This window comes from Oncorhynchus masou, chromosome 30 (assembly GCF_036934945.1).
Source record: "Oncorhynchus masou masou isolate Uvic2021 chromosome 30, UVic_Omas_1.1, whole genome shotgun sequence".
Classification (NCBI taxonomy): domain Eukaryota; kingdom Metazoa; phylum Chordata; class Actinopteri; order Salmoniformes; family Salmonidae; genus Oncorhynchus; species Oncorhynchus masou.
Genome location: NC_088241.1, coordinates 47,072,485 through 47,096,397, shown reverse-complemented (window position 1 = coordinate 47,096,397; position 23,913 = coordinate 47,072,485). Strand labels below are relative to the sequence as shown.

The following is a 23,913-nucleotide window of genomic DNA, read 5'->3' as shown; positions in this document are numbered from 1 at the left end:
GACATGTATAGGCCTATCCTCTTCCTTACGTTTAGAGAGAGACATTTATGAATAGGCTACCGTGGCCAGTTATGTACATATGAAACCCATGGACACACATACATGCACGTAGGCTAGCCTAATGTATTTACGTTGTGCTGCAGGATAGCGTGTTCTTTCACACGGTGGCGTTATCTCTCATGACTTCGGTCTCTCCCCCTATTGAAGTCATGTAGGAATCTGGGGGCACCGCTTCCTGCTTGAAAAGGACACCCTAAAAAAGGAACGTCAAAATGGTTCGAAGCAGACAGACCAGAGTACTGTTCCTGAATGACATGGAGCGACTAGAGAGGACTCTGTTCCGACTAGAGCAAGGTATGTAGGCAATGGCCATTCAAATCCTGGGCAACATCACATTTGCATTTGCGAATAATACAAACAAAAACTACTGGGTATAATTTGTGGAACGTTCCAACAGGAATCTGTTCCAACAACTTCGTAAAGTACAATGATGCCAACAAACAACGCATACAAAGTAGCATGACCAATTCACCTCGCTAACTAGCTGCAGAATAGGCTTCAACTAACCACGTAGTTTATTCTTAACGTTCTAATTAACATGGTGAGTGAAAAACATAATTAAATTGCCCACTGCAGTATCTTATTCTGCCGCTATACAACTTTGTATGCGTTGTTTGTTGGCAACCTTGTTATTTACGAAGTTTTTGGAACAGACCCCCCCCATTATTAGACTTTTTTTTGTATGGTGCTATCTTGCTTTTATTTTACCCACAGGAGGGATATTAGTCCTGCTGTTGACACTGAAATGCACATTTAGTTAAAGGGGGAGTGGTAGGCTAGGCATGGGCTGAACATTGCTATGCATTTGACACTTGAGTGAAGTAGCCTATCTTGAAATATTCTAGTGAATGGTTTGCAGCTATAAATAGCAAGGTAAAAGGCCTTGTGTTCTCTGTGGCTTAGCTGTACTGTTTCTACTGTTTGGCAAGATCAATTGCTTGGGCGGGCATCACTTCAGACATTGGATTTGTTTTTAAACTGAGTTTTAATGCTCATTTGATTGGCAGGACACCATAACAGCTGCCTATGTGTTTTCCAAGTTGACATTTTCCCATTAGGACATTATTAGTTCCAGTCATTGTCCAGGGTGAACCTTTCTGATTTCACTGTAGACTCCAGCAGTGCTTTTAGCACATATCCTGCTTGTGTATTACTTGTTATTATGTAATGATAATGACATACTATTATTATTCTACCATCAGGCTTTGAGCTCCAGTTCCGGTTGGGGCCCACTCTGCAGGGGAGGCGTGTGCAGGTCCACACTAACTACCCTGCGGAGGGAGAGAAGTTTGACCGGCTTAAGTTCTGGCCTCTGAACTGGATAAACCCAACGGGGAGAGAGGATGACTCGGACAAGTACTGCAAACTGGACCTGCAGGTGGCAGGGTCCTACCAGTATTACTTTAGTGCTGGGTAAGAAAGCACTGTTTCTTGTTCAGAAGGAGTGTACACACATCTAGTTATTTGCAGGGTACAAGATAGATTCCCGTTCACTGTTCTGTCTGTATTACTTTCACATTGAATCAAAATGTACTAGATATGTGGTGGTGGTAAGCCAGCACTGTTTATGCACTGTTCTTTTTGATTTCTGACATCTAATCATGATGTGTTCGATTGAAAACAAGACATAAGAGTCACAATGTAAACTGGTGAATCACAGTTAAATCCCTGTCTGTGACACCAGGCTCCGAGAGTGTCTCAGGGGGAGTGAGATATAAAAAAAAAACGTATTTCCATTTCACGCCTCACACTTGTACAGGTTACCCACTTGCACATGCAGGGAAACAGGACTATATAAGCACCCTATAACCATAATAATAATAATAATAATTCTAATAATAAATATTATTATTTAACAAACCTACAGGTGATTTTGGGGCTCAACCTCAATAGTCAACCCTTTTATCCCATACACTTTATGCTGTTGATTGATCTCGTTGCCTGTTGTATTGCCTGATGTGGTCTGTGTGATTCCCAGGACTGAAGAGAAGACTGGTAGTGGCTACATAGTGGTGGACCCAGTGCTGCGTGTGGGTGCTGATAACCATGTCCTACCCCTGGACTGTATTGCCATTCAGACATACCTGGCCAAGTGCCTGGGGCCTCTGGACGAATGGCAGGACAGGCTCAGGGTTGCCAAGGAGACCGGTGAGTGGCAGAATGGGATACCATCGTCAGCTGGCCAACAATCAGAAGCATGGCTATTGTCTTCGTCAGTATAAATGGGTTTTTCTCCTGCTCGGGTTACGTGGTCAGGAAAAATTCCTGTCCTCACTCATAAGTGTCACACTGTCACATATTTAATTTGGTTTTAATTGCTGAAGTAAATAATTATTTTTGAAAGCACAGCAATTGTTTTTGCTTGTTCTTAATCATGTGCCTGCAGTTCAAAAGTACAGATACTAACAAATACAGAGTTCACCTTTATTGGTTCATCGTATAGATTGTGCTGTACAAAGAGTTGTGGTTTGGGGGATAATCACAGTGGTTGAGATCTGTTTGCTTATACTGGTGGGCATTGACCCATTCTAATATCTGTGAAAAATATTTTCAGTGTTTGCCGTTTCTTAATATCTGTCTGTCCAGACACGCATTGGGTTCATTGCAAAATGTAATGTACCTATAGCATAATTGTTACTGTGGGTTCATAGATTCACATTTTCTCATTCATAATATATTTTTATCTAAACTCTCTCTCTCTCCCTAGGTTATAACATGATCCACTTCACCCCGTTGCAGAAGTTAGGGATGTCTCGCTCCTGCTATTCTCTGGCCGACCAACTGGAGCTCAACCCAGAGTTCTCTACTGAAGGGAAGAACTACACCTGGATGGATGTGGGCAACCTGGTGGAGAAACTGAAGAAAGAGTGGAACATGGTCTGCATCACTGACGTGGTCTACAACCATACAGGTATTGTTTTAGTATATAGTGCACTACTTTAGTCCCTGGTCAAAAGTCATGAACTATTAAAGGAATAGGGCATCATTTGTTGCACTCTACACATGAGCATCGGCTCACACTGTCTCGACACTGTAGAATGAATGCATTCCCATTTTGTGAATGGTGATGTGGTAGGCTACGTAACATACCGCATGGATATGTAACATAACTATCCATGCTGCCATTTATAGAGACAGGGGATCTCATCTCTAAGCTCTTCAGAAGATAGTGTTTCATGAAGAGTTATGACTGTGACCTTCTGGGTACAATTCCCAAGCCACAGGGAAGGCTTTCAGGACTGACTGATAGTAAAATATGGGTTAGCAAAGTCTCTTCTCAGATAACCTGGGTTTGATATAATATATAACTTTGCAGAGGTGATATGTCGTAGCTCCCTTTTTAAAATAATCTTCAGGACAGCAAGTGGCTTTAGTGTCCAGAATGTTCAGATCTTTGAAAATGACAAGTGCATACTTCACAAGTTTAGACTCCAACACAAAACATAAATATTTGCTTGTAAATCTTTCATAGTCATGGTGTGAACCCATCATAAAATGCAATGGGGTAAATATCAAGAGCTCAATACCTGACTGAAACTTTCCCATGTTTCTTACCCCCAATCCCTTTCAAATATACCAAATACAGTGTGTTATTTTGGGGGGTGTTTTACCCCCTTTTTTCTCCTCAATTTCGATCTTGTCTCATCGCTGCAACTCCCCAGCGGGTTCAGGAGGCGAAGGTCAAGTCATGCGTCCTTGGAAACATGACTCGCCAAACCGCGGTTCTTAACACCCGCCTGCTTAACCCGGAAGGCAGCCTCACCAATGTGTTCAGAGGAAACGCCTTTCAACTGACGACTGAGGTCAGCCTGCAAGTGCCTGGCCTGCCACAAGAGCGCGATGAGCCAAGTAAAGCCCACCCTGCCTAACCCTCCCCTAACCCGGACAGCGCTGGGACAATTGTGCGCCTCCCTATGGAGGCCCAATACAGAGTGTTTTTATACTGCAAAACAAACAATGTTACCCAAGAGTCCAGCTTAAAATGAAATGCATGTATATTTATCAAAATTGTATCATGAATATATTGCAGGGTCATGGTGACTCATGCCCTTCTAGTAGTCTAAAGGCTATGACAGAGAAACTGGTGCCAGGTTGTAGTGGACTTTGGCATCCACTCAAGTATGGTCAGCAGGACTACTGCCAATGGATTAGCCAGTATGCGAGGAGAGATTTGCAACCTTTACATCACGTGTTAATGGACAGAGGAAGATGGTATGTGAACAGCAGGTTATCCTATATCCTTACTAGAAGTACACAATGAAAATACTGATTTAATAAACATGTTTGACTTCTTGTCACCAAACATACATTTGGTCAAATCAATGGTAACAACCATTGTGATAACACTAACAGTACAAATAAATAGAACAATCATGTGTTGGATGTCCATAGCAACGGTGAAAGTTGAAGCACTTAGTCATAAATTGAAACATAATCATGTCACAGAGAGCTCACAGTCAAACAACCACATTTATTACAATCCACTATTAGGCAAAAATGTAATCAGAAGCTCAGCTTCACACATTGTGCTGCAGACATGGGGGAGCCATGGTTATCTTTCCACCCCTATCATAAGCACCAATAACTAATGGAGGTGTGAACATGGTGTGGCAGTGTGGCAACATTTTAAACCCCTCCTCACTCAGTTGCCTTTGAAGACACAGGATGCATCCCAAATGGCATCATATTCCCTATTCCGTGCACTACTTTCTGGTCAAAAGTAGTGTACTATATAGGAGATGGGGTGCCATTTGGGACACAGACAGTGTCATGGAGTGATTGGCTGGTTCATTGCAAAGGGGAATACTTCAATGTGAAGAGGCTAAATGCTGACCGAGGAAACTGAGACCATGATGCAAGAGCCACAGCTGCCTCTGCAATGTTTGTCCTATGTAAAGGGCAACGGTGTTAGGGTGCACTGCACAACTCCTACCCCTTTAGTGTTTTTAAGTTTATTGATCTCTGGTACTTAAGTACGACCCGCAAATGACCATTCAAGCAATGTTGAATGTGTTCCAAATATGTCTTATTCCATGACATTGGAGAGAATTCCTTACTGGGGTTAGATCCATTCTTCCTCTGTCATTTTTAACAACTGTTACCTTCTTTCCCTCCTAGCTGTGAGTAAGTGGTTGTGGCTGCACCTACTGGGCCCACACTGGTTGAATCAACGTTGTTTCTGCGTCATTTCAATGAAGTGACTTCTGTGCCCAGTGGGTATGGCTACAACCTAGTAAAAGTTAGTAACAGCCCCCTCTCTCTCCTTAGCTGCTAACAGTAGGTGGTTATGTCTACACCCTGAGTGTGGCTATAATCTGGTGAACTCGCCTCACCTGAAGCCAGCCTGGGTGCTGGACAGGGCTCTGTGGCACCTCACCTGTGACATTGCAGACGGGAAGTACAGTGGCCATGGTGTTCCTGCTCACATCGAGAATGAACACCAACTCCACGTGAGTTGGTTGGGTTACCCTTCTGTTTTGTACTGTATTGAAATAGGAAAATTGTCAATCCAATTAATGAAGAGATATTTTGAGTAACCCTACTTTCAACCCAAGTGTTCCTTTTAGGACAAAGTTGGATTGATTGATTGCCTCCTCTTGTAGATGCTGCGAGGTGTCCTCTGGGATGAGATCTACCCCAGGACCAAGCTGTGGGAGTTCTACCAGGTGAACGTGGAGAAGGCTGTGGAACAGTTCAAGAAGCTGCTTCAGGCAGGTAAGGGCTACCAACCACTCAGGACTTGTATTTCAGTGTCATTACATTGAATTATGTTGAATGGGATGAATGGTGAATGATGTTTTTAATATCTCTTGAGCCACCCCAGGAAATCATTTGAAACAAGTTATTTGTGTTCCAGATATTGTGCTTCCACTGTTGAAGTAGCAATCAGCTCGCACTAAACATCTGGTGCACTAATCTTCTTCAGTATTTTTGTGTTTGATGTTTTCTACCCAGGAGGCAAAGCAGTGAGATTAGAGAATGAGGATAAGAAGCGTCTGAGGATCCTCCCGGACCCCCATTGTCGACGCTTTGGTAACACCGTGGACATGACCTCAGCCTTGGAGACCTTCATACCCAATGGGTGGGTTCGCTTTAGGATACACCATTACAGAGAGCACAGAGGGCTAACATTAATAATATGCATGTCAATCTCTCCTGGTCCAAAGTGGAGGAGCGATTAACTTCCCTACTACTTGTATTTGTGAGAGGTATTGACATGTTGAATGCACCAAGCTGTCTGTTTGAACTTCTGGCACACAGCTCGGACAACCATGCATACCCCACAAGACATGCCACCAGAGGTCTCTTTACAGTCCCCAAGTCCAGAACAGACTATGGGAAGCTCACAGTACTACATAGAGCCATGACTACATGGAACTCTATTCCACATCAAGTAACTCATGCAAGCAGTAAAATTTGATTAAAAAATACACCTTAGGGAACAGCAACTGTGAAGCAACACAAACATAGACACATGTATACGAACACACGATACTATACGCACATGTATACATGGATTTTGTATAGTAGATATATAGTAGTAGAGTAAAGGCCCGAGTTCACACACTTAATGTTGTGAAATCTGTTATGAATGTACTGTAATGTATCCTTAATTTTGCTGGACCACAGGAAGACTAGTTGATATCTTGGCAGGAACTAATGGGGATCTATAATAAATACAGCAGCAGACCTGCTCATAGTCACTGCTATGCTGATCACCTTTCTTGTAGCGTATTCTACCTTCTATAAGACAATTACTTTGCTTGTTAACCCATCTTTGCATCCGCTAAGACACTTTGCAAGGGTGCTTTAAACCCATTTGAGATAAACATGAATTCTTTGAAGCAATGACCCCGATTTATCTTAAGATGGGATTTGCTTTGTCACCACTGTTGGGTCTACAAATGCTTCTGTGCCACTCATATAGTTACATATTGCTACACCCGGCAAAACATCTGCTAAATATGTGGATGTCACCAATAAAATTTGATTTTGATTTCCAGCAATGAGCCCTCGTCCATCCAGGAGTGTTGTAACTGGTTGAGGAACAGACTGGAGGAGCTGAATGTGGAGAGCTATAAGGAGATGCACTACCATGAGGAACAGGCCACCAACTGTATTGTGGGAAATGTAGTGTACGAACGCCTTGCAGACCACGGGCCTAAGTTGGGACCTATTACCAGGAACCATCCAGTGGTGTGTGGATATTTCACCTTCCCATTTGAGGACAACTTGACCTTTGACCAGGAAATGCCGCTGATGAACCAGACAGACAAAGCGTGTCACTTCCTGGCCCACAACGGCTGGGTCATGTCAGACGACCCCCTGAGGAACTTTGCAGAGCCAGGTCAGCTGATAGTTCTGTTCTAACTATTTCTACAGACCGGTCGAGTTAAACAGATAGAACATGCTCAGTATTCACATACTTTATTTGAAAAGTTTGTAAGGACCTTGGGTATTTACTGACCACTTGTCATGAAGACATGTCGTGCCCGAGTGGCGCAGCGGTCTATAAGGCCACCAGCAGTCTAAGGCACTGCATCTCAGTCATAGAGACGTCACTACAAACACCCTGGTTCGAATCCAGGCTGAATCATGATGAGTCGTGACTGGGAGTCCCATAGGGCGGCGCACATTTGGCCCAGCGTCGTCCGGGTTTGGCTGGTGTAGGCCATCATTGTAAATAAGAATTTGTTCTTAACTGACTTGCCTACTTAAATAAAGGTGAAATAAAAACATTTGATTTATGGTACATTAGGATTGTTATATCCATCCTATGCCAGATGATGATTATGTACTTTTCCTTGAGAAATGTGACTATTTTCTAATATAAGGTTTAGATATCATTGATTTCAACCCAACTAGTGTGATGGTGTGCAACTCCCCTGTGTCCTCCCTGTCTCTAGGCTCTAACGTGTACCTGAGGAGGGAGCTGATCTGCTGGGGAGACAGTGTGAAGCTGCGTTACGGTGAGAAACCAGCGGACTGTCCCTACCTGTGGGCCCACATGAAGAAGTATACAGAGATCACAGCCCAACACTTTGCGGGCGTGCGCTTGGACAATTGTCACTCCACTCCTCTACATGTGGCCGAGGTACAGTATGCTGATCTGACTGTAGATGCACCATTCATAGCTACATATCCTGGTGAATATTTTCAGTGATACACTTAGGGTGCGTTCATAAATTCACTTTGGCTATCTACTCCAATTTCAGAGCAATCTCATCTGAGAGTGCGAGAGCGCAGAATAACTGATGCATTTACAAACACGCAACACCCTCTGAATATGACCGGTGTCAGTAAATGTTGGCAATTTCTTTTTTACATTGTTTACATCTGTGAGCTTGTGTGGCCTACCACTTCGCGGCTGAGCCGTTGTTGCTCCTAGACTTTCCACTTAACAATAACAGCACTTACAGTTGACCGGGCAGCTCTAGCAGGGGAGAAATTTGACAAATTGACTTGTTGGAAAGGTGGCATCCTATGACGGTGCCACATTGGAAGTCATAATAAGTCATAGTACTCTGAGCATGTGATAACTATAAAGCTCCACTCCACATTTAATTCTAAATGTCTACTGCTTACTTGATCAAATTTTTCAACTAGGCTATAAAAAATAATGATGCATTCTATCTGTGCTGGCTTTTGCTGGCTACCTGAGACATTAAACAAATAGGTAGGATGACATTCAGCCTACATTAATAAATTGCTGACAATCAGCCTAAATGGGTAATGGATGCACTAACTTTTGTAGTATTTATTCGACACTTGGGTTTGCAAAAACAAAAAAATAGTTACGTCATTATGTCCAGCTGTTTTTACTGATGCAAGATAGTTAAATGGAAATGCACCCCAGCAGGAAATTTTTGCATCTATACTAAACAAAAATATTAATGCAACATGTAAAGTGTTGGTCCCATGTTTCATGAGCTGTTGCCGAAGAATAGAATGTTCCTTTCTCTAACATAAGCCGCCTCCAACGTCGTTTTAGAGAATTTAGCAGTACATCCAACCGGCCTCACAACCGCAGACAACGTGTATCCACGCTAGCCCAGGACCTTCACATCTGTCTTCTTCACCTGCTTGATTGTCTGAGACCAGCCCTTTTGTGGGGAAAAACACTTCCAGGCCCATGGCTGCACCCCTACCCAGTCATGTGAAATCCATAAATTAGGGTCTAATAAATGGATTTAAATTGACTGATTTCCTTAGATGAACTGTAAATCAGTGAACTTGTTGCATATTGCCTTTTTATATTTTTGTTCAGAATATTTTCTAACTTTCTAATGTAGAGGGGGAAAAACACTGGACAAATTCATGGAAACATACAGTAGCTACTATTCTTGGGCTCCCGAGTGACGCAGTGGTCTAAGGCACTGCATCTCAGTGCAAGAGGCATCACTACAGTCCCTGGTTTAATTCTAGGCCCACAATTGGCCCAGTGTCGTCCGGGTTTGGCCGGAGTAGTCCGTCATTGTAAATTCTAATTTGTTCTTAACTGACATGCCTAGTTAAATAAAGGTTTAAAAAAATGATCTTATTTTTATTGTTCGGAGAAAAACCTTCTGAAGATATTTAAAAGTTTTCTAGATTCAAAATTGGGTTCCCCTAGTCTCAGAATGTGTGATTCTATTGGCTGTTCCTGCCCTTGTGCATTCAGAAAGTATTCAGACCCTTTGACTTTTTCCACATCTTGTTACGTTACAGCCTTATTCTAATATGGATTAAATTTAATTTCTTCATCAGTCTACACACAATATCCTTTATTGTGCTACATGTCACTTTATGAATGCTACATGTCACCACTCTAAGTTAAGTTTTACCTTGTGCTCTGTAGGCGATGCTGGCAACAGCCAGGGGGGTCAGACCTAACCTCTATGTGATAGCTGAACTCTTTACGGGCAGCGAGCTGATTGACAATGTGTTTGTAAACCGCCTGGGGATTACCAGTCTGGTCAGAGGTACTGCTTCTGCCTTATCGTACTGTGGGAACTGGACTGATGCATTCTGACTGAGCATGATGCTAAATGTTGGTTCTTTCTTTCTTTCCTTCTCTTTCTTTCTTTCGATAATCTTATTCCCTTCTTCTGCCATGGGCTTACTTTGAATCTGACATTTTCATCATACTTATCCTGATCAAATTCTCCTTCATTAATGTATATCTTTACTACCTTTCCCAACACCACTCTCTCCTCTCCCACTATTAACATTTTGTTGCATGGTAATTGACACTTTGCATGTCCCCCCCCCCCACCCCCTGTGTGAGTTGTTTTCATATTTTCCCTCTTTCTTGCCTAGCATGTCCCACTTCACATCTCTCCTCCTCTCTTGTCTCATATCTAATCTCACTTTCTAAATCCCCTTCTTTCCTCTGTTCCTCCTATCTTTTCTCATCTCTGTCTGATTCCCCCCCCCCCCCCCACATGCCTTTCTTGCATTGCATGCCCTGGCTTTGGCCTGTGGTGTTGGTGGCTGTGCTGTGTGTAGTACATGCTGGAGAGAGCTCGCGAGCTGAAGCCTGACCTGTATGTGGTGGCTGAGCTGTTCACGGGCAGCGAGGAGCTGGACAATGTCTTTGTCACTAGACTGGCCATTACCTCCCTCATCAGAGGTAAGAGCCTGGGAAATGCACAAATGGCACAAAATCTATAGCCTGTCTGCCAGTCTATTTGTGCAGTCTCGCCAACTCCTTGACAATGAGCAATGGAGTTGACGATCACAAACAGATCTGAGACCAGTCTACACATCTGATAGAAATAGAAAAATACATGTTTACTGTTTTCGGTTTTGCTTCAACATGTGGAATGGATATGTGTTAGTGAAGTTGGCTATTGGCTTTGTTCATGGTATGAAATACCTTTTTTTATAAAATATTGATACACAGGAAACTGAATGAATCTGCAATTGATCGCCTCTTGGCTAAAAATGGGCCGTTGGTGGTAATATTTGAAGTTAACTGAATTCATTCACTATTTAAATCAGCCTGGGTTATTTGTTTTCTTATAAATGACTGCAATGACCATATTGGCTATAACCATTTGCCTGTTCTACAATAACAATATAATCTGTCTCTGTCTTCCTCAGAGGCTATGAGTGCAGGGGACAGTCATGAGGAGGGCAGGCTGGTCTACAGATTTGGTGGAGAGCCTGTGGGCTCTTTCGTCCAGCCCAGCCTCAGACCTCTGGTGCCCTCTATCGCCCATGCCATGTTCCTGGATGTTACCCATGACAACGAGTGCCCTGTCCAGGTAGTTTGCAGTATGTAGCTGGGGTTACCCATGACAAGTCCCCTATTCAGGTAGTGTACAGTATGTTGTTACCCATGACAATGAGTGTCCTATTTAGGTAGTATACAATGTGTCACTGGAATTTGTCAACATCCCTATTTATACCGAATTAAAATAGAAACACAACATGTAAAGGGTTTGTTTCAGGAACTGACTTAAAAGATCCACATTTTTTTCTATAAGCACAAAAAAAGCTTATTTCTCTCAGATTTTCTGTACAAATTGGTTTACATCTCTGTTAGTGAGAATTTCTCCTTTGCCAAGATAATCCATCCACCTGACAGGTGTGGCATATCAAGAAGCTGAATAAACATGATCATTACACAGGTGCACCTTGTGCTGGGGACAAAAGGCCACTCTAAAATGTGCAGTTTCATTACACAACACAATGCCACAGATGTCTCAAGTTTTGAGGAAGCATGCAATTGGCATGCTGACTGCAGGAATGTCCACCAGAGATGTTGCCAGAAAATTGAATGTTGAATAAGGTCTTTGCAGATGAGCAGGGACCCTGAGCATTTTTCATTTGGTGTTTTTCAGAGTCAATATAAAGGCCTCTTTAGTGTCCTAAGTCTTCATAACTGTGACCTTAATTGCCTACCATCTGTAAGCTGTTAGTGTCTTAACGACCGTTCCACAGGTGCTTGTTCATTAATTGTTTATGGTTCATTGAACAAGCATGGGAAACGGTGTCTAAACCCTTTACAATGAAGATCTGTGAAGTTATTTAGATTTTTACTAATTATCTTTGAAAGACCGGGTCCTGAAAATGTGATGTTTCTTTTTTTGCTGAGTTTGTAGTAGTGTTATTGTTGATCGATGTTGTGACTGTTTGTTGGTGTTATTTATTTACTATTCCTCTTCTGTGTTGTAGATTCGCTCTGCGTACGACTCCCTCCCGAGCTCTGCTATCGTCTCCATGGCCAGTTGTGCTACAGGCAGTACCAGAGGATATGACGAGCTGGTCCCTCACCAGGTACGAAAAAGGGCCATGTTTATCAAAAGTGTGTGTGTTTTGTGAACGTGCTGTAAAGTGAGTTCACTTCAAAGACAAAACTGTAAGCTAAAATTTCTTCTATATTTATCTCGTCTATATTGAAACTGCTGACAATGTATGAAACGGACAGTATTTAGTTCTACGTTTGATTCCAACTTCCTGTGTGTTCTTGTGCAGATCTCTGTTGTGAAGGAGGAGCGCTTCTATCCAAAGTGGAACTCTGAGGCCAAGCCCTCCTCTGCAGGGGAGGTGAACTCCCAGAGTGGTATCATCGCTGGGAAACTGGCCCTCAACAAGCTGCACCAAGAATTGGCCTCTAAGGGCTTCTCGCAGGTTAGAGGGACTTCTAAGATCCACTCTGAGACATGCACTGGGCACATAGCCATGGGTACGGATGGGCAGCCAGCAAATGTCTTTTGACTATTTTCCCAGATCCAGATTTAGCCTAAACCTGGACTATAAAGCATGCTCAATACAGAATCTCTATGGAAAGTGCTTTCTAGTCCAGGACCAGGCTTATTGAAAATGGCCATCCAGAAACTGGACATGGGGAACTAAACTGAATTGCTCAGCAAGGAACTTAACCTGAGAGAAGCGGAAACACTTTTGAGGGAATTATGAATTGTAGAGTTGCACAGTAAGTACTTCTACTGAAGAACACAACAAAGTGTGTGTGTGTGTGTGTGTTTTGCAGGTCTATGTGGACCAGGTGGATGAGGACATAGTGGCAGTAACCAGACATTGTCCCAGCACACACCAGTCTGTGGTAGCTGTGTGTCACACTGCCTTCAGGAACCCCAAGACCTATCAATATAGACAGGAGGTTCCCCCCATGTGCATCCCAGGTACAGTACCCCAGTTTCCCTCAATTCTACTAGAGAGCCACAGCCAAAAGAACAAAAGCCAGAACTACTGTGGCTCTCCAGGAGCCAGATTGAGTATCACCGCAGTAGGCTATCTATCACTAATCATCCTGATATCACTTCCTTTTGTAGTTTCCATGAAAACCTAGATCAGGTCAGTGTCGACTGTGTTCTCCTGCAGGTAAAATAGAGGAGGTGGTACTGGAGGCCAGGACCGTGGAGAGGATAGCTGGGTCGTACCAGAAAGACCGGAAGAGCATCAACGGTCTCCCTTACCACACATTAGAGATCAGAGAACACATCCAGGTAACACGAGAATAGCACCATGGAATTACTACTTTACACCCTGGTTTAGAATACTAGTTGCAAGCTTATCCCTCTAGTCTATCATTCCTTTCTATTGAATGAAGTGGGCCAGGATTTGCTCAGGTCGCAGAGTTGGCAATGTTTGTTTTCTTGTTGAATGGTTATGGTAGTCTCATACACACTTGGTAAATTAGAGTGTAGTGTAGCACAAAACAGGTTTTGTTCTTGGGTCTATTCAGTCTAACCACCTGTATATGAATTTGACTTAATTTGAAAGACACTGATGGTGTGAACACTTTCTACTCCAACTGTCTTGCAGCTACATGACAGCAAGATTGTGAAACAGGATGATGTCATGTGTAAGGGCCGCAGTGAATTTGTCCAGGAGATTGAATTCGAACATCTCAGCCCTGGTAGTGTGATAGTGTTCAGGTAAGAATACACTGTCCTCTTGAGGTCATTTCACGTGCTGTATATATCAAGTGTCTAGAAGTTGGAGTCTCCCCCTGTGTCCATACCATAAGCATTTATGATCGGAAAAACCAAAACGGATCCAAAATCAGCACTCCTACTCTTAAGTCTTACGAGTCTGTAACCCTTGGTCTTTGTCCCCAGGGTGAGTCTGGACCCCAGGTCCCAGGAGCTGGTGGGGGTTCTGAGGAGACACCTGGTCCAGTTCAGTGACCATTACAAGACGGGCAGTATGCCTGACAACAACGCCCCAGCCATACTCACTACTCCACTGGCAGCGTACGTATACTCTAGATAATTCTTTCACTTGGTAAATTGATGGTTACCTTTGTAAGGAATCTCAGCCCATATCTCTGCTAATATCTGAGCCATGCATTGCAACATAAGACATGTTAACTAATTAAGCAACTGCTGTAAGACTTTTTCATAGGCTGTCTTCCACTGGTAAATGTTAATCCAGCCTACTGTTAATCTTCCTACCTGTCTGCTCCCTCCCAGTATTATGTCCAAGGTGACCCTGGCGGACATGAACGTGTTGCTGTTCCGTTGTGACGCTGAAGAGCAGGAGGACGGTGGAGGCTGCTACAACATCCCTTCCTGGATGAGTCTCAAGTACGGAGGCCTGCAAGGTACATTTCAGGAAAATCATGACCCCTACTGCATGCGTATTGCAGTGTTAACCGTTTTGTGCCGGGAACCGTAAAACTATGATCTTCCATTTACCAGTCAGGACCGCCAAGCTACCCTTCCTCCTTTTAGGGACTAATTACATTGAAATGGATATGTATGATGAGTTTGTTTGTCAGATGGAGTAACCTCTTTTGACACTCACAGGTCTGATGTCGGTGATGGGGGACATTCGTCCCAAAAACAACCTGGGACACCCCTTCTGTGACAACTTGAGACAGGGAGATTGGATGATCGACTACGTCAGCAACCGGCTGGTCATCAAGGGAGGAGCACTGGGCGAGGTAAGACATGACAAACCTCACCATGGTGGCATCCCAAATGGCACTCTGTTCCCTATGTAGTGCACTACTGTTCATAGGGAGTAGGCTGCTATTTGGCACCCAGATCTGGTCAAGATGATGTCTAGTTCTTTGGGTCCACTCAAATGTTTTTGAGAGCCATGGTGATTCTTCAATTGGAACATTACAGATCCATACCAAGCCTTACCACTCATACACTCAGCATAATTGTTGTATTGCATTGATTATGTCTATTTAGCCTGCTAACTGGCCAAAGACACACACAGTTTTGCCGTTTTTAATGAATATGTCTCTTGATGTCCCTTCAGGTAGGCAAGTGGTTCCAGGCCATGTTTACCTATCTGAAGCGGATCCCTCGCTACCTGGTGCCATGCTACTTCGATTCCATCATTGTTGGGGCTTATACCACCGCCTTGGATATTGTGTTCAATAAAATGTCAAAGTAGGTTGAATAACAACCAGCTATTCCTATTCATAAATTAAATAGAAACATCTGAATTTGTAGTACTTAAAAATATTTAAAAAATTGTACCAAAATAATTATGTTCCGAATGAAAGGTGAAACTTGAAATCATTCCTCAGACTTCTAAATTCAGCTTGTCATCTCTGTGTGTTTGTCCTCTGGTTCTCTAAGCTTCATCCAGACCGGTTCCACCCTGGTGAAGCAGTTAGCTCTGGGCTCAGTACAGATGTGTGGAGTGGGCCTGCACCCCGCCCTTCCACCCCTGGCACCCACGCTGCTTGACGTCCCCTACCGTCTCAATGGCGTTACCAACGAGAAAGAGCAGTGCTGTGCGTCACTGGCTGCAGGTAAGGCATTCAACTTTATTCTGGGCAATCCCTACTGGGGACCAGCCAATCAGTCTATACACTTACAGATACATCCACACACTTTAGCTCCCTCGCTCTTTTTCTTTCTCTCTCTCTGTGTGTCTCTGTGTGTGTTATCGGTTGGCTAATGGTTGTCTGTCTGCTGTCACAGGTCTTCCTCATTTTGCGGCTGGGATGGTCCGTTGCTGGGGCCGGGACACTTTCGTGGCACTGCGAGGTCTGATGCTGGTGACAGGAAGACACCTGGAGGCCAGGTACGTGTCACATTCTCCAGTAGAACATCGGTGTCCTATCTGATGAATGGGTATATATTTCAATTAAAGTCTTTTTTTTTTTTTTTGTAACAAATCCAGTACACCTGTGGTCTTGGATGCTGCCAAACAATTGAATGGATTTCACACCAGTGTTTTGTTTGCCCTTCATCAGAGTTATAAAGATGAATCCTTTAATTTCTGTCACTGTTTTCCATAGAAACATAATCCTGGCGTTCGCTGGCACCCTGAGGTATGGCCTGATCCCCAACCTGCTGGGACAGGGGACTGGCGCCCGCTATAACTGCCGTGACGCAGTATGGTGGTGGCTGCAGTGCATCCAGGACTACTGCAACATGGTGCCTGACGGAGTCAACATCCTAATGTGCCCTGTGTCAAGGATGTATCCCACCAATGTGTCCCAGCCGCAGCCCGCTGGAGCCTGGGTGGGTTCACACACACACTCTACAGCCCGCTGGAGCCTGGGTGGGTTCACACACTCACTCTACAGCCCGCTGGAGCCTGGGTGGGTTCACACACACACTCTACAGCCCGCTGGAGCCTGGGTGGGTTCACACACACACTCTACAGCCCGCTGGAGCCTGGGTGGGTTCACACACACACTCTACAGCCCGCTGGAGCCTGGGTGGGTTCACACACACACTCTACAGCCCGCTGGAGCCTGGGTGGGTTCACACACACACTCTACAGCCCGCTGGAGCCTGGGTGGGTTCACACACACACTCTACAGCCCGCTGGAGCCTGGGTGGGTTCACACACACACTCTACAGCCCGCTGGAGCCTGGGTGGGTTCACACACACTCTACAGCCCGCTGGAGCCTGGGTGGGTTCACACACACACTCTACAGCCCGCTGGAGCCTGGGTGGGTTCACACACACACTCTACAGCCCGCTGGAGCCTGGGTGGGTTCACGCACACACACACACTCTACAGCCCGCTGGAGCCTGGGTGGGTTCACGCACACACACACACACTCTACAGCCCGCTGGAGCCTGGGTGGGTTCACGCACACACACACACACTCTCCAGCCCGCTGGAGCCTGGGTGGGTTCACGCACACACACACACTCTCCAGCCCGCTGGAGCCTGGGTGGGTTCACGCACACACACACACTCTCCAGCCCGCTGGAGCCTGGGTGGGTTCACACATACACACACACACACTCTACAGCCCGCTGGAGCCTGGGTGGGTTCACGCAAACACACACACACACACTCTACAGCCCGGGTGGGTTCACGCAAACACACACACACACACACACTCTACAGCCCGCCAGCGCATGAGTAAGGGGCATGGTGGTCTCGCTTCGTCACCGCAAGACTTTAAGTCTGACTCATGAGACTAGAGCATGTCTGGGGTCAAACAGCTTGGTTATAGCGGCCTATTGATATGTCATACTCTGTGTAGATCTGACGATGCAGTCCCAATACAGACAGGACCGTTAGTCATTTAGTCATTCCTTAATGTCTGCCCATATTAAATTGTATCTGTGATGTTAACTCTGCAGATCCAGCCCCTGTATGATGTCATTCATGAGGCGATGACACGTCATATGCAGGGGACGGAGTTCAGGGAGAGGAACGCTGGACCACAGATAGATCGCAACATGACCGATGAAGGCAAGATAACCACGCGCACACACACACATTACACACACACGCAAATCTAGAGGCGTGGTTGATCAGCTATTTACGTGTTTTATCATATCGATTTTTGTCTTTCCCTACCAGGGTTTAATGTTGAGGTCAAGGTGAATGAAGACACTGGGTTTGTCTATGGAGGAAATCGCTTCAACTGCGGGACATGGATGGACAAGATGGGAGAGAGTGACAAGGCTCATAACAAAGGAATCCCAGCTACACCTCGGTACTGTTTTCCTCTCCTTTGTAAAGAGTTGCTTGTCTTCACTCGGTCTAGGACAAGCCTACATATCCATAGTAATCTATTGTAATATGTGCAGTGCTTGTTCTTTTCCCCTTGAGTTAAGTGTTTTCAAAAGAGTGTGCATGTTTGTGCCTGCGTGTCTTCCAGGGATGGCTCTGCAGTGGAGATAGTGGGTCTCTGTAAGTCCACAGTGCGCTGGTTAGTGGACCTTCATACGCACGGCTTCTTCCCTTATGCAACCCTCACCATCCTTAGTGATGGTACGTTCTGGAATAAACCCAAATCTTTATGTTTTTCCCAGCTTTCTCACAATCCTCAAATGTTAAAAAATTAGACCATTATGACAATTGGGATACTACTACATAGTAATTTCAGATGTTGAAATTTGTATTTTAAACAATAACCTCACTAAAATTGTAAAATTGATGGGGGGTTTTTCTCCATAGTGAAGCTAGACATATCTGTTCTCTTCTAGGTCGTAACATCTCTGTGCCCTATGAAGAGTGGAACAGAAAGATCCAGGGGAACTTTGAGAAGATGTTTTACGTGTCTCACAACCTTCAGGACCCCAATGAGAAACACCCAGACCTGGTGCACAAGAGAGGCATCTACAAGGACAGCTATGGGGCCTCCAGTCCCTGGTGTGACTACCAGCTCAGGCCCAACTTTGCTATCACCATGGTGGTGGTAAGCACGGCTCCTTTTAACTGCCTCATTAGCCTTGTAACTAATGTCCTATCGTCCTGTCCAAGGAATGGACAACATCAAACTGCCTCATGCTAAAGAAACGGGAAGATAGGCCCCTACTATATGGGCCGATCTGGCACTGATGAGGCTTACCTACTTACCTCATCGGTGTTGTAAAGACTAGGCTAGTCAGTGCTCTGGTTAACCCTAACCCTCTCAATGTGGGTGTACTGAGGTTACCAATGTATTTGTGCTGATCATTATTTGAGTCTTGCAAACCCAATTTACAAAGATGTATCACTTTTACAAGTTGTCGTCTTAGGTCAAGTATCTCAGCTCTGTGTGTACCTTCTCTCTCTGTGTTCTCCAGGCTCCAGAGCTGTTCACAGTAGAAAGGGCCTGGGAGGCACTAGAGATGGCAGAGAAGAAGCTGCTCGGCCCCCTGGGAATGAAGACGTTAGATCCAGAGTGAGTGGGATGCTTCATCCATACCCTCATTTACAGTAACACATTCACTCTGTTGCTTTATTTAGACAGCTTGGAACTGCAGAGAGGGTAGAGGTCAGATCAAGAGGATCAAAAGTTACGAAAATGGTGGCGTATCAGGAATTCGCTACAAAGTAGTCTGGAGACCTACTAGACTAGACCAATGGTGTATACAAACCCTGGATTTCTGATGCTATGTATTGGCCAATGAGAGGCTTTGAAGCCACTGGGCACCGCATTGGTACACCTCATAAGAAGCAGTCCTCCGTAGGAAAGAATGGTATTCTATAGTATTCCAATTAATTATTTAATGGACAAATTGACAGGTATTTAGGAATATATTTATTGTAGTGGGGACATGCAGTAACGGTAGTACTCTCAAATAATACACCTTTTAAGGTAAATGTTATATTTATCATTTTTATGTTCAGTTCACATAATATAATTTAAAAGTATTTATTAAGGTGTCTGTAATATATTTAGCAAAAATGAATGTAGACATTAGTAAATGCATTTTTATAGCTTTTACAATGGTGGAAGATTAGAAAAATGGGTGTGCAGGGCTTCAAAACAGCGCCCCCTGTCTGTCATGTAGGGTTTACACACATTAGACAAGACCAGGTTTTCCCAAACTCTGTGTAGTGTTAGGGCAAAAACCATAACGTGCACGTCTTGTGGTCCCGAGGACTGAGTTTGGGAAAAGCTGGACTAGACCCAGTTCTGGCACCACAGTCATTCTTTATCTCATTCCTGTCCTCCTTGTCACACAGTTAACATTTTCTCTTTCTTTCCCCTCAAGTGACATGAAGTACTGTGGTGTCTACAATAATGCTCTGGATAGTGAGAATTTCAATGTTGCTAAGGGCTTCAACTATCATCAAGGACCTGTAAGTACATTTATTGCAGCCCACATAAACATTAGTCAGTAGACAGGAACTTAATGGTGATTGTATGATACCAAACTAGGGTTCGTGTTCCCATGTGGGGTCACCTGATTTGAAAATGAGGTCGCCAGAGAAACTTGGTTCATAGAACCGATGTTACGTGAGTAACCTCTAACATCTGCTAAATGCTGTTGTGGCAAACAGAATGGTTTCTGTTTTCTTCCAACAAATTTAGCTCTAACTTTTGAACGGTTGGAGCTATATGCTGTCATGACCACAATCCTGAAAGCTTAGACTCTCATGAATATGGACGTTCTGTATTCCTCCACGATCCTCAGAAGCCACGCAGGACTCGTTAGAAGAGTGGACAGGACCAGGCACCAAATCAAACTGGGCAAAAAAGAACATTGAAAGCAATGATGACAGGGATTGACATTAAGGTCTGAAAGGCACTTGCTCATCATGCAAGACAAGAGTATTTTGGGGTTTCCAAAAGAATTATGATCACTTGCCCGAAAATGAAAATTAGACATGGGCGCCATGACCAGTGGAAGCAAAAATAGCCCCATAGCATCAAATATCCACCATATTTTACAGTATATATTCTGCATATGCTTCTGTTTTTCAACACCAAACCCACCACTGTGTGGCCAAAGAGCTCTATTTTCATGTCATCTGACCATAGCACCGGTTCCAATCCAAGTGCCAATGCCGTTTATCAAACTCCAGGCGGCGCTATAGTCAGAGGACATGAAGAAAAAAGCTCTTTGGATACACGCACACAAGTTGTGTGTTTTGGCGTCTCAAAAAGGAAGCATATACAGAACAGTATCTCAAACCTACAGTAAAATATGATGGTGCATCATTGATGTTATGGGGCTATTTTGCTTCCACTTGTCCTGTGGCCCTTGTTAAAGTCAACAGCATCATGAGGGTGCTGGAGTATTAAACTAGATTTTTTTTAGATTTTGTTTTACTACTTGTTAAAGAAAATCTCTTTCTCTGAGCAATTGTATTAGTATGACATAATATAAGGGAGAACCAAGAAGATCACTACTGGAATTATTTGTATTTTGGTTGTTGTCAGTAAAATAATTCTCACTGCATGCTGACTGCTATGAATTCCATCAATTATCTGTCTGTGGAGGAACCACAAAGATCAGTTTTAGGCTACTAGAATGATTTATTAATATAAAAAACTCAATCACCTGCCGAATGGTGCAACCTCAGAGCAGAATTAATTTATGTGACTGCTCAGTTCACTTGCTTCGGGCAATGGGTCATCCCTTAATGTCAATACCTGGATGTTCTTTTCTACACAAAGTCATCAGGTCGACACTGGAAAGTGATGTTTTCAACTAAAATTATGGAAGCGGGGTACAGAAGAAATGTTTCCCTATTGAAACCAGTTCAGCCAAGCCTGAATTCAAGCAATAATGACACAAAGTAAAAAATAAAAAGGTTTTGTATTGTAACTGGATTATAGCTCCTGTCTAAATGTTGTGAATTATATATATTCATGTCATAGTCAGTAAACTATAGTCAGTAAAAAGCCAGTAAACTCTAACTCAAAAGTTACTTCAACCAATGAATGCTAACAATGGCTAGCTATTCTACCAGTCTTTTAATGAGTGTTAGCATGCTAATAGCACACCATGTACACAAAAATGTATATTTTTAAGGGGTATGCAGTAGGTTGATAACGATATCACCAGAGTATGTTGTATCAGACATTTCAAATAAAATGTCAAACTAATGAGAAAACAGTCATGGTATTTCATTTTAAGAGAACTAACTAGATTTAGCAAGGCAATGTTGGGGCTAAATCTATCACTTTAATATTTTTATATAAAAAAAAATGTTTTTACATTTCACCTTTTTATTTAAGTAGGCAAGTCCGTTCTTATTTACAATGACGGCCTACACCGGCCAAACCTGGACAACGCTGGGCAGATTATGCACCACCCTATGGGACTCCCAATCCCGGCCGGTTGTGATACAGCCTGGATGGGGCCACGGGCCAATAAAATTTGGAATCCCCTGCACTATGGTAACCATAAATGTGTGTTTCCCTCTCTTAGGAGTGGCTCTGGCCTGTCGGCTATTTCCTACGAGCCAAACTGTACTTTGCCAAGAAGATGGGGCCAGAGATATACGACAAGACTGTGTACCTGGTGAAGAATGTCCTCTCTAGGCATAACATCCACTTTGAGAGGTAAGACACAAGCACAAAGACTTGTTAGGTGACTTCAAATGCTATAATGTTCTCAATTGTTTTAACAACAATTCAGGTGAAAGGTACCCTCTTGAGGATAGTGAGATGCTAGCGTCTCAAGTGGCCAATTGCCTGGGGAAATGCAGAGCGCCAGATTCAAATAAAATTCTATAACATTCAAACTTTCATTAAATCACACATGCAAGATACTCAATTAAAGCTACACTCGTGAATCCAGCCAACATGTCAGATTTTAAAAATGCTTTTCGGCGAAAGCATGAGAAGCTATTATCTGATAGCATGCACCCATCAACCAGTAGTAAACAAAAGAACTAGCGTAGCAGGCGCTACACAAAACGCTGAAATAAAATATAATACATGCATTACCTTTGACGCGCTTCTTTGTTGGCACTCCAATATGGCCTATAAACATCACAATTGGTCCTTTTTTTTTTCGATTATTTCCATCCATGTATACCCAAAATGTCCATTTATATAAAGCAAGTTTGATCCGGGAAAAAACAGCTTGACAAAACACAACGTCACTACAAAACATTTTGAAAGTTGCCTATAAACTTTGCCAAAATATTTCGAACTGCTTTTGTAATGCAACTTTAGGTATTTTTAAACGTTAATAATCGATCAAGTTGTAAACGGGGCAATCTGTATTCAATAGAGCAAGTAAACAAACCATGCACCTTTTTTCATCTTGCGTAACTCTCAACAGTGTAACGTTGTTCCAGGATGTGCTTCTTCTTCGTTGCACCAATGATTAACTTCAACCCAATTCCAATGGCTGGTAACATCCTGTGGAAGTCGTAGGAATGGTAAAATGGTCGCTATCAAATATCCCTTGGTAAAGACAACTGAGGGAACGATCAGAGGCAAAAAAAAAAAAAAAAAAATCTGAACAGTTTTTCTTCAGGGTTTTGCCTGTTGCATAATTTCTGTTATAGTCACAGACATGATTGAAACAGTTTTAGAAACATCAGTGTTTTCTATCTACACCTACTAATCATATGCATATAATATATTCCTGGCATGAGTAGCAGGAAGTTGAAATTGTGCACGCTATTTATCCAAAAGTGAAAATGCTGCCCCCTATCCTTAAGGTGTACATTACTTTTTTTATTTTTTCACTCAATTGATATGATGGATTATAATTGTCACATAATAAATATTGTCTTTTATCACCCACCAGATCATCTTGGAAGGGTCTACCTGAGCTGACTAATGAGAATGGCCAGTACTGTCCCTTCAGCTGTGAGACTCAGGCCTGGTCTATCGCCACCATACTGGAGGTGCTACATGATCTGTAGATGGAGAATATCTTATTTTCTTTTGCAGTTTTCAAAAATATTTCCTTTATGCAATATTTTCGTGAAGCCCTTTTAACAATTATCACATAGCCACATGGTTCTAGCTATGGTATCTCTACAAAACTGCCTTAAACAACATAAACCCCTAAACCTTTTGGTTACATGTTGATATTGATGTATGCTTTCATAAATGTGGCTTGCATGTTCATTGTAGTCAATACATATTTAATTGCTTTAAAATCGGTTAGACTATTCAGTACATTCAGAAGTACTTTTTTCTTAATTCTGCATTCTCATCGCTGCAGGGATGAATTGTCCCTTCTTCCCATTCTAAATGCTGTATTTTTTTTATATATATA

At 43.3% G+C, this 23,913-nt stretch overlaps 2 protein-coding genes across 2 annotated transcripts in view; one reads left to right on the top strand and one right to left on the bottom strand.

The window, feature by feature from the left end:
- frrs1b (ferric-chelate reductase 1b) overlaps positions 1 to 220 on the bottom strand; it is a 30,863-nt gene extending 30,643 nt beyond the window's left edge. Inside the window, exon 1 of the mRNA XM_064949168.1 lies at positions 132 to 220. The gene's annotated coding sequence lies outside the window, so the exon portion shown is untranslated. The remainder of the gene's footprint in view (positions 1 to 131) is intronic.
- Positions 220 to 23,913, top strand: LOC135522674 (glycogen debranching enzyme-like). Its single transcript, XM_064949162.1, has 31 exons — positions 220 to 354; positions 1,263 to 1,473; positions 2,039 to 2,208; positions 2,768 to 2,971; positions 5,329 to 5,510; positions 5,664 to 5,775; positions 6,016 to 6,142; positions 7,065 to 7,408; positions 7,968 to 8,155; positions 10,549 to 10,672; positions 11,146 to 11,309; positions 12,223 to 12,324; positions 12,523 to 12,678; positions 13,040 to 13,190; positions 13,390 to 13,514; positions 13,834 to 13,946; positions 14,130 to 14,264; positions 14,484 to 14,614; positions 14,820 to 14,956; positions 15,283 to 15,416; positions 15,609 to 15,784; positions 15,957 to 16,059; positions 16,277 to 16,502; positions 17,587 to 17,698; positions 17,810 to 17,945; positions 18,111 to 18,223; positions 18,439 to 18,650; positions 19,021 to 19,118; positions 19,936 to 20,023; positions 22,102 to 22,235; positions 23,437 to 23,913. The coding sequence occupies exons 1-31, from the start codon at positions 273 to 275 to the stop codon at positions 23,552 to 23,554; spliced, it is 4,608 nt and encodes a 1,535-aa protein (XP_064805234.1). The 5' UTR covers positions 220 to 272; the 3' UTR covers positions 23,555 to 23,913.

Bases quoted from the DNA above. Each gene is read 5' to 3' on its own strand.
- LOC135522674 (XM_064949162.1), top strand. From the start codon at position 273: ATGGTTCGAAGCAGACAGACCAGAGTACTGTTCCTGAATGACATGGAG. The intron at 6,143-7,064 runs GTGGGTTCGCTT...TTTGATTTCCAG, and splicing joins GAGACCTTCATACCCAATGG to CAATGAGCCCTCGTCCATCC. The intron at 17,946-18,110 runs GTACTGTTTTCC...CGTGTCTTCCAG, and splicing joins GGAATCCCAGCTACACCTCG to GGATGGCTCTGCAGTGGAGA.